At 43.2% G+C, this 16,524-nt stretch overlaps 1 protein-coding gene across 3 annotated transcripts in view; it reads right to left on the bottom strand.

Annotated features, from left to right (window-relative positions):
* SLAMF1 (signaling lymphocytic activation molecule family member 1) overlaps positions 1-16,524 on the bottom strand; it is a 36,824-nt gene that overhangs the window by 19,099 nt on the left and 1,201 nt on the right. For all 3 annotated transcript variants that reach the window (XM_054497191.2, XM_054497172.2, XM_054497182.2), the window contains exons 2-3: positions 7,925-8,263; positions 5,338-5,622 (exon numbers count right to left, since the gene is read on the bottom strand). In XM_054497191.2, the coding sequence (XP_054353166.1) occupies positions 5,338-5,622; positions 7,925-8,263 (624 nt within the window). The remainder of the gene's footprint in view (positions 1-5,337; positions 5,623-7,924; positions 8,264-16,524) is intronic.

Below are 16,524 nucleotides of genomic sequence, written 5' to 3'. Positions count from 1 at the left end.
CAAAAGAGTGTCTCTCTCTCTCTCTCTCCTCAAGTTCCCAAATCTTATTATTAATATTTTGTTTTAGGGAAGATGAAGAAGAAAACTAAAAAGAATCTGAGAAATAAATGCAGTTCACCCAGGAGATACTGCGATGTTAGCGTAACGGTGGGAGCGTGCCGGATCTCCTTCCTGCCTTTCATGTGGTTGTGTCAGCAAAGGCTGCCATCTTCAAGAGATACATTCTTGTTTGTGGCAGTTTCCATTCAGAACTGGGGGTGGGGAAGGATGCTCATGAACCATATACTAATTTAAGTTCTGGGACCATCCAAGTAAACATTTTTACGGAGTTCACAGCTTCCAGAAAAATCCCTTACAACCTGCCTATCCCACCCAGCATTGCAGAGGCTACTAGCTCCCGTGCGATTTCGCTCATGCTTTCGTGGTAATACGAGTCTTTTCTGGGCATGTAGCTGCTCAGCTAGGAGCTATGTGTCTCAGCTTCCCTTGTAGCTGGTGTGGCCCCGTGACCAGGCTCTGGGCTGTGCAAAGTTTCCAGGTTTTTTCTTTCCACCATTGTTGTTACGCTCACTAAATTGGGAAGACCCTAGAGAGAGACCTGTCTTTGTGCTTGGAACATCTAAGTGACTCTGAAACAATGGGAACTCCCTATTTGAAGAAATGACCTTGTTAGAAAGGGGAAGCCTCCGGAGCTCACTGGCAGGCGTCAGCCTTTTCTTTCACTGAGCTAACTCAGAGGTGCTGAGCCAGCGTTTTGCTGATCTGCTGAAAAAGATCCTCTCTTCAAGATGAGCTTCCAGGGGCATTCCTTTTTAGATTCCTTCATTCTAGCACAGCCATATCTATTTCAGAATACAGATATCGAGGATGGCAGCAAGTCACACACTGTCCAGAGCTGACCCACATCCACTGGCTTCACATGACCTAGCCAGAGTACTTCATAGCACCCTAGGAATTGGACTTTGCAATAAAGATGCTTCATTATGATAGACATTAACACACTGAAATGGCAATTGGAACAAGGATGAATACATGACCTGAACAAATGTCACTTAAAGAAAAAGATTTCAAGGAACATATAAGTTTTTGCACAGTTTCGCTTAAGTGAGTCCTGTCAAGAGACAGTGCTCACATCACATTGCATTCCGTCTCATCACATCATTAACCGCTGTGAGGTTTTCATTAATGAAAATGAAAAATGTCTTAAAATCACTGTCCTGATGACAGATGGCAAAGCAACCTCTAATAAACCCTCGGACCCCACAGTTTCATCCCAAGGCTGGGGTTTCAAGTCTTTGTTAACTGACAGTTGCTGCTTTGGCTCGGGTCCCATCATTTTGATGGATGACTGCAATAATGGCCCCCAGGAACTAGTTTCTCTTTCTTCGCCCTCTTCGCTGCCCCAGTCTGTTCTCTATACTACTGGAGTTCCTCTTTGAAAAAGCAAGACTGATGGTGTGACTCCTCTATCTAAAACTCTTTATTAGTTCCTATCACCTACAAGATAATACAGAGCAAGACCCAGCTGTATCTTCTCCTCCCTCTGCCTGGAATGTCTTTCATCAGCTTGGGTAATTTCTACTTATTTTTAAAACCCAGTTTATGTCACATCCTCTGGGATGCTCTCTCTAATCCCCCGAGACAGTATTAATAATTCCCTCCTGTTTGTTGCCTTGCATATATTTCCATTTTACATCCGTCACACTGTCTAATCTAGGATCATTGTTTACTTATACAGCTGTCTTCTGCCTTAAGGCAAGGATCATGTCTTTTTTATCTCTGTGTACTGGCCCCTAGCACAATGCTGGAATATAGTAGAGCCTCGGTAAATGTTTTGTCAAACTAAGTGCAGTGTTTTAAGAACTGGTAGTATTCATTATTCATTTGCAAACACAAATCAAGGTACTAATACAATTCTGTTTTCAGTATTCAGGCAATCTGGTATACTGCGAAGGGCAGGCCACAAACCAGCTGTGTGATCTGCTTCTGAGGCAGGGAAGGTCTGGTCCCCTATCCCTGCAGGCTGGCAGGGCGGGGAGGCAGCATCTCTACTTTTATTACATGTTGAATTGTGTTTTCCCAAATTCATATGTTGATTTCCTTAAACTATGGCCTTATTTGGACATAGCGTCTTCACAGAGTTAATTGGGTAAAACTGAGGTCATTAGGGTGATGTTATGGGCTGAATTGTGTCTCCCCTCCCCCAGATTTCTGTGTTGAAGCTCTAACCCCAAGGACCCCAGAATATGACCGTATTTGGAGGCAAGGTCTTTAAAAGTTATTAAGTTAAAATGAGGTCATTAGGGTGGTCCCTAATCTAACCTGACTGGTGTGCTTATAAGAAGAGGAAATCTGGACACACAAAGAGACACCAGGGAAAAGAGAGAGAGAGAGAGAGAGAGACCAGGGTGTGAGCACACAAAGGAAAGACCAGGTGAGAACACAGTGAGAAGGTTGCCATATGCAAGCTAAGGAGAGAGGCCTCAGAAGACTCCAAACATGCCAACACCTTGACCTCGAACTTCCAGCCTCCAGAACTAGAAGAAAAATAAATTTCTGTTATTTAAACCACCCAATCTGTTGTACTTTATTATGGCAGCCCTAGCAAACTGAGAGAGGTGCGCCCTAATCCAATATGACTGTTGTCCTTATGAGAAGAGGAAATTTGGACACAGAAATACACATAGAGAGAAGATGATATGAAGAGACAAGGAGAAGACAGCCATTTACAAGCCAGGGAGAGGCGCCTGGGAGAGATCCTTCTCTCACAGCCCTCAGAGAAAAACAATCCTGCTGACACCTTGACTTTAGACTTGTAGCCTCCAGAACTGAGAGCCAATACATTTTGATTGTTTAAGCCACTCAGTGTGTGGTCCTTTGTTACAGCAGCCTTAGCAAACTCATACACAGTGGCAAGCCTGTATTTGCAGTTCTTATTGACACACACACACACTGAATCAAGGACTGTCTACTCTGGGAGGGACTTCATTTGTTCACCCTTTTCATTTTACTTGAAACAGAGACCCAAGAGAGGGAAACGGCTGGACAGTTCTCTTACAAACCAAGCCGAGATCCTGACAGGGCCCTTCCTGTGGTGCCAGGTTTCTACCGCTTCCTGTCCCTCCACTCCTCACAAGAACCTGCTTCCTACTCAGTAAATCTGGCTCCCACTGGTGCGTTCTTGGTCCTCAGAGTGGCTTAGACGGGTAAGTCCATCTTCACATGTTTTCTTAGAACGTCCTGAGCCGAGTGCCCTTAGTGTAAGCTTTATGGCCCACCAACACTTTGGTATGCCCTAATTAAATTCTTTTTAAACTACATTGAGGAGCATGAAGAAAGTTCTGCCCCTTTTTTGGGATAGGCCAGGGTAAAATATTCAGTGCCCTGTCTTTGTACTCTAATAGGGCAGCTATACCCAGGGAGGGCTGTGCTGAGGTAAGGGTTACTGCTTCCTCATTTACAATTAAAAAATACATTATATTTTTGTTGTTTTTATAATAAAAATTACATTTTTATTATGATTTATAAGGCATTTTAAGTGCATTATCTCTTTCACTAATACCTATTAGGCTTCCAGAATCAGAAAGCCTAGCTCCATCACTTGCTCTGTGTGTGACCTTACTTAACCATGTTATAGCTTTGTTTCCTCAGCTGTGAAGTGGGGATACTAATACTATCAATATTATTTTGTTGCTGTTAGGATTAACTGAGATGCCACATAACTGGCACATAGTAAACCATGATGACCTGCCAGTTGCTGTTATTTAGAGATGAAGAATCTAAATCTCAGAGGGATTGAGGGACTTGCCCTTGTAAGTAGAAAGGGCAGCATTGGCTCTAGGACTTCCGGGGCCACATTCTGTAAGCTACCAACTATGCTGCACTGCTTGCTTGTCCTGCCAGCACCTTCTAAATGACTGTGGGTGGGGAGAGCGCTCTGAACTGGGGGGTAGCCTCTGAATGTGGTTTGTATGCAAGGTGGGCAAGCAGCCAGACACAGCCAATAAGTGAGCAGACAGGGGACTCTGGCTATGAAATGTCTGGGGAGGAAACATGCAGGGGGTTAGACTCATTCAAGAACTCCCAGGGGCACACTAGAGGCCAGGTGGGATTTTCCCAGCAGTCCATCTGGGAATACTCCAGGGGAGTCTCTGTGACAGGCAGTGCTATGTGGAAGGACATTACTTGGCTGAATTCCCCTGTCCCTCAACCATGACCACCTGGGAAAGCCCTCCACATGGACACCATGGCTGCTGTAGGCAGAAGACCCATTGGAATGATTCCTATGTCCCCCCAGTAGATGCAGAGAGGAGAATGTCAGGGTGTAAGCAATGCCTTGCAGAGCAAACACCCTGGTCCTACAGTCCCTGAACCTGCTTGAGGCAGGGACACAAGATCTGTTAGTGAAAAGGGCCTGTGTTCTGTCCTGTATCCAAGTGGTTAAATGGGCTTACTTAATAAGTTCTGTCTTCCTTTTGCTGACAGAATAATGATGCTTTTCTTTCTAGAGGAAGAACAGTCAGAAGATGTAGGTTTAGGGGTTAACTCCACTATTTACATGCCAAAGAAACTTGAGGAGGGTACTTAATTGCTATGAACGTCAATTTCCTCATCTGTAAAATGAAAGTATAATAACACCTATCTGGCAAGGTTATTGCGAGGATCAAAAGAGATTACACAGTGGAGAGTGCTTTGCTAATGATGAAGCACTATGCAATGTATCATTATTCCTCAAACTTCACAGTCCAGGTCTTAGTCTCTCTTTCTGACTCCCCTGGTCCTGCCATGGGATTCACAGTCCATTCCATAAAACGAGGCTCTTCACTATATCCTGTGTTTCATTATTAAGCAATGTTTTACGTCTTATCTTTACAATGAATTGTTACAGAGGAGAGATCACATATCATATTTATTCACAATTTCTTACCAGGTAGGTGATCAGTAAATACTAATTGATGGTGTAGAACTGCCCCAGCATTAGTGGAGCACAGACTTGGGAGCCAGGCCCTCCCACCTGCACTCCCTCACCCAGCCAACCTTGCAGGTTGGAGTCAAGGCAAGAGACAGAGAAGGCTACATGCCTTGGAGACTTAGGCTCTGGGTCTGGCTCTATCACCTCCTGTTGGTTTCGTCAACTGTGAACTGAGCATAATAATGCCACCCTGGTCAATATGAGAGTGAGCTCACTAAATGCACATGGTAAACTTTTGCAAACCATAAACAAAATGTAAAGTATTGTTACTAAGGTGGATGCCATGGCTGGGGAGCAATTGAGCCAGGTGAAGACTGAGCCCATGCTCATTAAGGTGGCACACGGGCTGCCACCAGTGTACTCACCTGAGGGGTCTGTCCTGCATCTGGGCCATGGGCTGAAGGTCTGGGAATTGTTGCTGATGGGGTTGCTCACGGTGCAGATGTAGATATTGCCAGCATGCTGGGGGCCGAGGGTGAGGGACAGGAGGTGGGAGCTGTTGGCTGGGTTCAGTGGGTGGGTGTCCGCCTTTTCACTCCAGCTGTAAGCCACATGGTCCCCCTTCTCCACCGTGCAGCCCAGTATCAAGGTGCAGGTCCCGTTCTCCTGGGTCTTGTTTAAAACTTTAATTTCTGGAGTGGAGACCTGCTCTGTCAGGAGTGGGAGGAAGGGAGCCATCACTGAAGTGAACCCCTGGGAACTCTCACTTGATCTTTTTGTTAGAACAAAGTACAGCCTAATGGCATTTTCCCTCCCCTTCAATGTGATTTATTTCTAGTGGGGAATCTATTGCTTCACACTGTCCATCATGCCCCACTACATCCTTTCTAAGACCACCTTGGGATAAAATAGAAAATAAGAATTTGCTTTTTAGGCCTCTTCTACCAATATTGTTAGGGCTCCACTCGCCCTTCCTGATGTCCTTGACCTAGGTTGCTATTCTCCTGTCTCCTATCAGTGGAGTTTGCTGTCAACTAATCCACCGTGGTTTTCAGTTGGCTTACGTTGTTACTTCCTAGACCTAAAAGAATGACTTTTTGGTGGTGGGATTTCATCTATAGTGATGTGTGTGGGAGGGTGGGTGTGTGTGTGTGTGTGCACGTGCACATGTACACGGGTGCATGGGTGAGTGAGTGGGTGGGTGTGTAGCAAGTGCTTTTGTGTGTTTGAGATAGTGATAGGCCCTCAATTATAACCATAGGCCTCATCAATCTATCCCACTCTAAGGCCATGAAATAGGCCACATAAAAGGTAAAGTCTTGCTTATTTAGCAACTATTATAGGACAAGCACAGTGCTGGTGTTTCACATTCATCTTTTTTTTTTTTTTTTTGTTTGAGACAGAGTCTCGCTCTGTCACCTAAGCTGGAGTGCAGTGGCGCAATCTCAGCTCACTGCAAGCTCTGCCTCCTGGGTTCACGCCATTCTCCTGCCTCAGCCTCCCAAGTAGCTGGGACTACAGGCACCCGCCACCATGCTGAGCTAATTTTTTTTTTTTTTTTTTGTATTTTTAGTAGAGACGGGGTTTCACCACAACAGCCAGGATGGTCTTGATCTCCTGACCTTGTGATCCGCCCACCTTGGCCTCCCAAAGTGCTGGGATTACAGGCGTGAGCCACCGTGCCCGGCCTCATCATCTTTTTTAATCTTCTCAACAATTATAACTCTAGTTGTAATTATTCCCCATTTTATAGATGAGAAAGCCAAGTCCCAGGGAGGTGGAATGTCTTACATCTCACAGCTTCTAAGTGGCCAAGTTAAGATCTGAACCTAGGTCTGTCTGACTTCAAAATCCAAACTCTTCCTTTGGCTTGAGAAGAATGCCATGGTTGCAGAGATCACATTTTCCAAAGTAAGAATTTGATCACAAGATGTGACAAAAACAGGAAACATAGGAACCAAAGAACGGAATGTCTGGCATCCACACCATTTTGGAAAATGCATCATGTGCAGCCTTCATGCTCATGGCAATCTTGCCCTGGAGCCACTGCTGGAAATGACTCTCAGGTATCTGGGGGAGGGCCATGGGAATTCCGCAGGCACTGTTTGAAGGAAAGGGAATGCTGGGGTGAGAGAGGATTGGTGAGAGTATTTCTGCCTTCCCTCTAGATATTTGAGAATTTCAAAGAAATGCTGGTTAGGTGGGAATTCCTGTCCCATCCCCAGAGATAAGGAAGTCATTTTGAAGAAGCAGGGAAGCCCCATGTGGCTATCAGGATCCCTGGGAATTCAGATCAGCCTCTGGGCCTAAGAGACACAATCCCTGGATGCACTCAAGAAGGACTGGTAGTTAAAGAGGCTCAAAAAAGCACTGGCCTTGGATTCAGGTGGACTTGGTTCCTAGTTTAAGTACGGCAACTAAAAGACTTTATAACCAAAGCCTTTGTTTAAATGCCAAAAGGCACTTCTTCCGCCAGGTAGGTATGGTCTGGTGCCAGAATGCAGGGCTTAACAAGTGGTGTGTGGGCTGAATTTTAGCCGTCTTTATCCAGAACCCCCAGTGCAGTGAAACACTTACACAAATGTGTGTAAATATGCTAACCGCTTCTGGTTAGATTTCACTGTCCTCATGTAGGAGAGACTGGGTTTGATCTGTGGTATTCAACATTTTTAACTAGAAAAAAATCCTATTTTCAAATAAAATATTACTTGTAAACCAAGATCCTTGGGGCTATCGGCCCTCCAGCCCACAGGGAGCTGGGCCCCTTTCCTTTGGGAAATGGGAGTAAGAGTAACTAATGCTTAATCAGCTACCATCAATATGCAATTTGGAAAAAAAACATGTCAACCTTTAAAACGTCTTCCATGCAGCAGGTTTAAATACCCCCAAACTAGAAGATCATTCTAGTTACTTCCAATTCTGAATACCCTTTGCTTTTAAGACAGACCTAAATTCTTGGTCAAAGGAGCACCTTGGCCCTTTAGTGTGGACTGGGGAAGCTGCCATTATTACCATAAAGCCTCAGCTGCAGGCAAAAGCGCTGAACTGAAACATTTTTCTCCAGGGTCATAAAGTACCATCCCTCATCCTCCTTCCTGCTTTCCTGGATCCCCAGGGTGAGATTCTCCAGATAAAACTTGTAGCGATCTCCTAGGTAACGTGGAGGGCCTGCTTCGGATGGATCAAGAGACACTATTTTGTTCTCGACACTGTTCTCCAGTGATTTTGCCATTGTGACGACAATGTGGATGCTTTTGTTCATGCTCTTATTTATCCTTTCATATGTCAGGGGCAGCAGCACTTTGCTTCCCAACTGCCGGAGAATCTTCGGGCAGTTCATCATGCGCCCACCTGTGGTAGGGAGGAGACGAGAGTCCCTCATTATTAAGGCCTTTAGACAACATCGTGTCAGCGGATCAGGAAGGACAGACTGGAGGCTCTCCCTCTTCCTCTTTGGCTATCCCTGGGGTTGCCAAGTCCTTCGTGGTCTATAAGAACTTCCATGAGGATCCCCACTATATTCTCAATATTTCAAAACTGTCTATAGAAATCTTCAAATTACTTAGGATAGAGTTGTATAGACTAACTGGAGTACTGGGTCTTTATCAACTCAGATTTATGGTTCAGGCATCCAAAAAGCACAGAGAAGTTAAATGGCTTCCCTAACTAGTAAGTGGCAGAGTCAGGACTAGAATTCAGGTCTGTTAATTCCTCTACCAGGGTTTTTTCCACCATTGAATATACAGGATGAAGGATGGAGAGCAAATGAAAGTGATTCTGAGCTCATGAGCCCAGGAACCATTTCAGATCATGAGGAAAACAGAAAAATCTGAGGAATGTGGAGTCAGGAAGGGATAAGCCCAGTGTTCAAACTGTGGAATCCTCTCTCTCCAAAACACCCTGAGATAGTTAATAATGTCAACAGTGAGATATTACTTTATTTCTCTTTTCCAAAAAAGCTGAGCCAACAACAAAGTTAAAAAAAAAAAATACCAAGAGCCTTTCAAACCACTATAAGGGTTCCTGCTGCTGATTATTTCACACCTCCTCTCTCCTCAAACCCACAACCTGCCTTTCCCCCTCCTCTCTCATGTGACGACTTTGCTTTTTGTTTCACTGAAATATAAAATAGAAGAAACGAAAAGAGAACTTCCATTTATTACCACCGCTAAATCAACCTACCTACCTGGATGGATGGTCTACATTCCCACTTAAGTCGAGCCTCTTCCTCCACGGAGCACTCACCTACTTCAAGGCTTTGTTTCGGCAATTGCCTCTGTCCCTCACATTATCAGGTTTTTTTTACTAGGTTATTTCCATCAATACACAACATATAAACTTGTAGTTTCCTTATATTAAAACTATCTCCCCAGATCCCAGGTCCATCCCCAGCTACCTCTCCATTTCTCTGTTTTCCTTTACAGCAAAGTGCTTTAATGTGTGTTTATAGTTTCTTTTCCCATTTCCAGACCCATTTTTCCTTGGACCCACTATAAACAGGTGTTCTTCCCTACTGCTCGCTGGAACCACCTTTGTCAAGGTCACTGTCTACTCCACTAAGCCAAGTCAAAGTTCTTATCTTACTTGCTTTCTCAAGAGTACTTGACATAGTTCATCCATCCCTCCGTCAAACGCTGTCATCATTTGGCTCAGGGAACAACATACTCTCCCGGTTTTTCTCCTATCCTATAGGTTGCCTCTGCTCAGTTTTCTTGGCAGAAGCCTTCTGCTCTTCTGGACCTCTAAATACTGGAGCATCTCAGTACTCAGAGTTCTCATTCTCATCCACACTCGTCCAGTTTCTCACCCAATTGCACAGTCTGACATATTTCTGGGATGCTACAGGGTTATATCTCCCAACCAAACCCTTCACTGCACTCCCAACTGCCTACACAAGACAGGACTTGGAGGTCTAAAGGGCATTTCAAACTTAGCAAACAAACTCTTGGTTCCAGAACACCTTCTGCAAACATTATAATTCAGCCAATTTGTCAGGCCAAAACATTGGAAACATCCTTGATTCCTTTCTTTCTCGCATACTCCAAACTCAACTTTTTTTTTTTTCTGTGAGACGGAGTCTTGTGCTGTCGCCCAGGCTGGAGTACAATGTTGCGATCTCGGCTCACTGCAACCTCTGCCTCCCGGGCTCAAGCAAGTCTCCTGCCTCAGCCTCCTGGGTAGCTGGGATTACAGGTGCCTGCCACCATGCCCAGCTAATTTTTTGTATTCTTAGTAAAGACGGGGTTTCACCATGTTGGCCAGGCTGGTTTCGAACTCATGACCTCAAGTGATCTGCCCGCCTCGGCCTCCCAAAGTGCTGGGATTACAGGCATGAGCCACTGTGCCCAGCCATACTCCACACTCATTTTAACAGCAAATCCTCCTGGCTCTGACTTCAAAATATGTCTGGTATCTGAACCCTTTGCACCTCCTGCATTTCCACCACCATCATCCCAGGCCTGGGTACTGCTGTGTTCTTCCAGCTGATCTCCCTGGATTCATACAATGGATAGAATCATCTTTAAAAACCATGTCCTATTTTGTCTCTCTCCTGCTTTTAAATTTCTATGGCTTTCTAGCACCGATAGAATAAAACCATAGTCCATTATTGATATGGCTTCAAAGGCCCTGTATACCCAGTCCTTGGCACTGTCCCAACTCCATTTCCTGCTCTCCTCTTTGCTCACTGTGCTACGGCCACACTGGCTCCTGGCTGTTTCTTAAACCCACCAAGAACATTCCTGTCTCAGAACGTTTGCTTTTGCTGTTCCTGTCTCTGAAGAATTTCTTCCCTTCCATACCTGGATAGCTCATTCTTTCACTTTATTTTAGGTATCTGCTCAAAACAGTTTCTCCTCCAAGAAGCCTCCTCTGACCATCTAATCTAAAATAGCTTTGTGTTTCTTTCTGCACTTATCACTGCATTATATTATACTGTATATTTGTTTGTTTTATTTTTGTCTCTCCCACTAGAATGCAAAAGTCTCAAGAGGAAGAACTTCATTTTGTTCACTATTTTGACCCCAAGACCTACCAACAGGTGCTATGTGCTTAGCACATGGGAGGCATTTAATAAATATCTGTTCAATTTATGAATGCTGAAAACCATAATACCTGACCAAAGCCTCTTATTTAGGTTTGTCATATATATATACATATATATATCTGAACTTAACCATAAGCTAGTGTTCATAAAAGAAGGAGCCCATGACTCAAAGAGAGCATAGATTGTTCTAGCTGATAAGAAAGTCAGAGAGTAAAATAGAACCATCAGCTTAAGTAATGCAGCTACCTAGAAGAGACTGTTTCACAACTGACTTGTGGCTAAGATGAGCTATTGGAAAATTGGACACACTGGCCCAAATATTCTTGTTACCAAAATACCCCGAAATCCCCATGTTGTTCAGTAAAGGGCTCAGCTAATAGTAGACTAGAGATTCAGTGATTGGGGAAGAAGAAAAAGAAGTCTATCTAGGCTAAAATCTGGATTGGAGTGATTGAAATTCATAATTGTTGAGGAAAAGTGAGAAAGGCAATTAGGCATTTGTCTTTTAAAATATTGCTAATATATTAAGCTTAAAACAGAGTGTTCTCCGCTGCTGCTTGATGACATGAGGAACATTATAGTTATTTTGGTGGTGGTGGTTGTTTTTACATTAATATACTGGGAATATGTTGGATTTTCTTCCACCACACTTATGGATGCCTGACTGTCTGGATAATGTGACCCCTTTGGTGGCCACATACCTGAATTGTAGGCACAGTACCTAAGAGAGTAACTTCTTGAATCCTGAACCTAAACTTCTGTGTATAAAGAAATGAGAAAAAATTTAAAGCCATATGTACAAGTATGAACTTCCAGACTTTTGTATAAAAAGTTGTGTAGATGAGCATATGCATATTTTTCTGGGAGCACATCCATAAATACCATCTCTTAAAGGGATCTGAGATTCAAAACAAGGTTAAAAATTGCTAGCATAGTGTTGATTTTTAAAGACCAACTTTGATAGGGAGAAAAAAAGAATAAAAAATCCCATTTTCAGGCCATAACCCATCACCACCACTCCCCAAAATGGCTCCCATGCACCCCTTCTCCACCTAACCTTGCACACTCTGCGCCATGGTTGCTTTCAGAACTTGGAGTTGGTTGGGGAAGGAGAAAGAGGGATATAAGAGAGTTACAGAATAACCAAAAAAAAAAAAAAATCAAAGAAAAAATAAAAGAAAGAAAATAGAAGGAGAAAGAGGAAGAGGAAAAGGGAGGGGTAGATGAGAGAGGCTGAGTGGTTTATGCACACTCAGTCATGAGGATTGGAACCAAAACTTCATCAGGAAGAGACCCTTAAACCCCACAACCCACATAAAGAATGATGACGCAACACCTGAGTGTGTGAGTGTTGGGGTCTGGAGGGGGTACTTGAGATCAACCTCACATAAGCATAAGGTGGAAAAATAAGTGGGGGCTTTAAAGTGGTTCATAAAACCCCTCGAGTGGCGTCCCTGCTCCTGAAACATCCTGCTGCCTGATGAGTGTTTTCCAGTGTGTCTGTGATTCAGCCAGCCCTTATTTACTAAAAGAGTCTGGGAGGAAATATTTGTAGCTGTTAACACCAACTCACTTTCCTTCATGGGTAATTCTACTTCAAAAAATGAGTGATTCACATGGGCCTATGGAGTTTGGTCAAAAATTATTAATAGGATTTGGCCAACCCGCTCACAAGATGGGCTTCTACCTAATGATAACTCTTTTTGTTTTATTGTATTATATTTTTTTGCCTAGCCCTGATACTTTCATATGTGCTTTTAACACCTTGCTACAGCATTCTTTCAGGTACAGAAGGAACAGAACTTATGGACCCCACAGTTCTTTTGGTAAATTTAGGCTCAGAAAGAAAAGACAATTTGTCTGTGTTTGCTTTTTAAACTGTATCCCCATCAGTCAAAATCCTATTTTTATTATTTGGCACTGCTGGGTCTTTCTATCTTAGACTATTAGTATGTACCTTCCCTAGCCTTAGAGGCTATAACCACTTTTTATTTGCCTAGCTAACAACTTCCATCTTTCTGGTCTCCATTTTGACATGTCTTTCATAGGGAAGACTTTCCTGACTCCTGACTTGGGTTGGGTTTTCCTGCCACAGGCTTCCAACGGACAATGAACGCACTCCTTTATATCATTCATCACGTGTTCAACTCTGGTTCAATGCCTGTAATCCATTACTCTTATAAGCTTCCAAGAGTAGAGACTGTGTCTGTTTTATTCACTACAGTATCCCTGACACCCACCTGGGACATAGTAGGAGCTCAGTAAATCCTTGTTGCCCAAGTGAATTAATAAAACGGAATGGGATGAATGAAAAATGAGCAAATGACAACACAGAGTCCAAGTTCTCCCCCCTCCAAAATCAGAATGTACTCTGACTTGCCTTTATAATATCCCTAAGAGGTATATTATGGAGGAAAGTGGTGGGGACCCTTTTCCCCACTTGCCAGCTGAGGACATGGAAGTGCCTTAAATATAAACCTTAGGTTTCAGGTACAACAGACAACTTGCCAAGAACACTTGAAACCCTTTACCTCTGCATTTGTGCCTCCTTCTAGAATACTCCTTCTCAAGTTCCATAAAAATCAAGCCCATCAGACCTATTTATTTGGGGCTAAGTTTTTAATATTCATTTTTATTAACTTTATCCCAAATGTGCACATGAGATATACTGGATTAGAGTTAAATTTCTTATTAAATGACTCACAGTAAATAGTAAATGCTTTGGCCCCCCCTTCCCCCTAGTATGATGTGATAAGAGCAAGGTCAATTGTTCTATGTGAGTAAACAGACACTCCATAGGTAAGAAACAAGGACAAATTATTTTCCCTACCTATAAAAGGGGAAGGAGGCAGCTATCCCCCCTCCCCTTCTTAAAGGTCTGCTCCTTATTCCAACACTTTGGTGGGTAAATAAATCTCTCCAGGAGCTAGATAGTCCCTTACATGTCTTGGCTTTTATGGCAAGTCCTGGGACTTGACTCCAAGTTCTGGGGCTCATGCCTTCTTGCATGTTGCATAATGATGGCACAAGCTTATGCTGGCCTGCTTAGGAAGATAGTGACTCCAGGCTTCATGGCACCCTGGGCGCTCTACCTAGGGACCTTGTTCAGGCTGTAACCATTTGCTCCTCTCGGGAAAAGTTTTATTATTCGTTTGGATCAGAGCAATTACCTATACAAATGACTACATATTTAATTCTCATGGTATAAAAAAGTGTCAGGAAGCTAGTGTTCTTCACCAGGACACTGAAAAGTCCAGAGAAGTTTTATTTCCCCACCCTCTTTATCTCTGATTTCTTCTCTGTCATGTTAAAAAATTGATACATAATAGATGTACTTATTTTCAGGGCACATGTGCTATCTGATACACTCACATGTTGTATAAAGATCAAATCAGGGTAATTGGGATATGTATCACCTTGAGTACTTCTCTTTTCTTTATGCTAAGAACATTTGAATTATTCTCTTCCAGTTATTTTGATAGGTACAATAGATTATTGTTAACTATAGTCACCCTACTGATCTATCAAACACGAAGACCTATACATTTGGAAAGACACACAAGAAACTGGTCACAGTGGCTGCCTCCAGCATGAGGTATGGAAGGGAGATTAGTCTTCCCTAAATACTCTTGTGTACTGTTGAAGTTTCATAGACATGACATGTTTTATAGATGTGATAATCAATAAACAAACTAGTTAACAAAAAAAGTTAAATGAACATTTGCATGATGAAAAAAAGTTTTCGTTTTCCAAATTCCAGGTCAAATACTTCTTATATGCCCTCTACGTTCTTCTGTGATTTTTGTCAGTCTCTCGCCTTTTGAACATTTCTATACTTCAATTTATTCCAATTCAATTCAACTCATATTTTTCAATTACAGATAGCACATTCTAATTTTTACCATGGGACCTGGATACAAATTTTGGCATTCTCTCCACCCCTGCTTCCCAAACGTAGGCTTGTCCAATTTCACTCATTGAGGCCTCTGGAGTCAGGCGGCTATGTGAGCGCAGAGAAATTGCTAAACTACTCTGTGCCCCTTTCCTCAGTTATAAAGTTGTAATGGCACCAATAATACATACATATCTTATAGGGTTGGTGTGAAAATGAAATGACTGACAAACATAAAGCATTTAGAACAGTGCCTGGTATATAGCAAGTATGCAGTATGTACTCATATTATTCACTCAACAAACATTTGTGGACAGGCTCTCAGTACAGACACAGTGTCAGGTGCTGGGCAGTGGCTGTTGTTTATTTTGTTTTCCCCACACTTTGCACCCTTGCACAGTGGCTGCCACATCATGTGTCCTTAATAGTTGCTGAATGGGATCATTTAAAGTCAAATCTATGGATAAAACCAATTAGCCCTGATACTCTGATTTCCAGTCCAGTGAGGGAGACAGTGAAAGTGACAGCATCACATCACAGTATTAACATTTTTGAGAAATAGAAGTGCCTAGATTGACATCTTGGGATAGAATGGGCCACTGAACACGCAAGGTTAGGCCAAGTCTAGAACCCATGCACTTGTCCCTCACCTTCCCCCAAAGTGTGTGAAGGGGGCGCGGAGGACCTGCATGGAGGAATAAAAAAACTCATTGACGTAAGGTCATCAATTATAACAAATGTACCATCCTGGTGGGGGATACTGATAACAGGGGAGGCTATGTATGTATGGGGCAGAGGGCATATGGGAAATCTCTGTTCTTTCTGCCCAACTTTGCTGTGAACCTAAAATTGCTGTAAAAAATAAAGTCTATTAAAACAAATCTCATTGGAGGAAATGAAAAATTCACTTTACTTGGGGAAGAAACATGTGGACTTTTTGATTTTTACAATTCTGACTGGGAATTAGAAGTTGAGCTGAGTAGAAATGAGAATGGGAGTGGATGCCGGTTTTACAAGAATCAAGCTTCTTGCTTGGGCAAATCTGTCATGACTAACCTGCCCCATTTGCAAAGCATTTCTGTCTGGGTTTTATTGGGGCTTCACAAAAGGGTGTGTATTTAAAAATAAAAACACTGAAAAACTTTTGTGAAGATTCAAAGAAGAAAACATGCAATGAAGTGAGCAGCCCTCCCATTGGATAGACTTGCCTTGTGGGGCTGGGTTGCTTCTCTCTGACTGGCGACTTCCAAAGCCTCAATAAGACCAGCTATTGGTCAGCAGTGCCTAAGATGCTATGGGCCAGGCTGGCCAAGAGGCTAGCAAGCACAGAAATGGAAAAGTCCAGTTCACAGTTCAGCACCATCACTCCTTACAGTCACCAAGAGGTGCTCCAAAAATGTTGCAGTCACAAATTGGTTGCAACAACGGAGGCTTGGCTTTCCCTGTGACCATTTAAAGTGGCTCGATTTGGTTTTCTGAGCCCTGAGCTCAGTTCTTCCTCTCCTAGACCTTGGGAAGTACGAGCCATGGATCTGCAGATTCCAATAGAAAGTGGGCTGAGCAAGCCCTGTTCATCTGGCTGTCTGGTAAAAGACACATCCATTGTGCAGCACCCGCACATTCCTGGCATATCACAGTGCTTTTCCTGGAAAAGTCCATATTGGATTCACGGTC

The sequence above is a fragment of the Pongo pygmaeus genome, chromosome 1, assembly GCF_028885625.2.
Source record: "Pongo pygmaeus isolate AG05252 chromosome 1, NHGRI_mPonPyg2-v2.0_pri, whole genome shotgun sequence".
Taxonomy (NCBI): Eukaryota; Metazoa; Chordata; class Mammalia; order Primates; family Hominidae; genus Pongo; species Pongo pygmaeus.
Note: the sequence above shows the minus strand (reverse complement) of the source record. Positions and strands in the feature narration are given on the sequence as shown.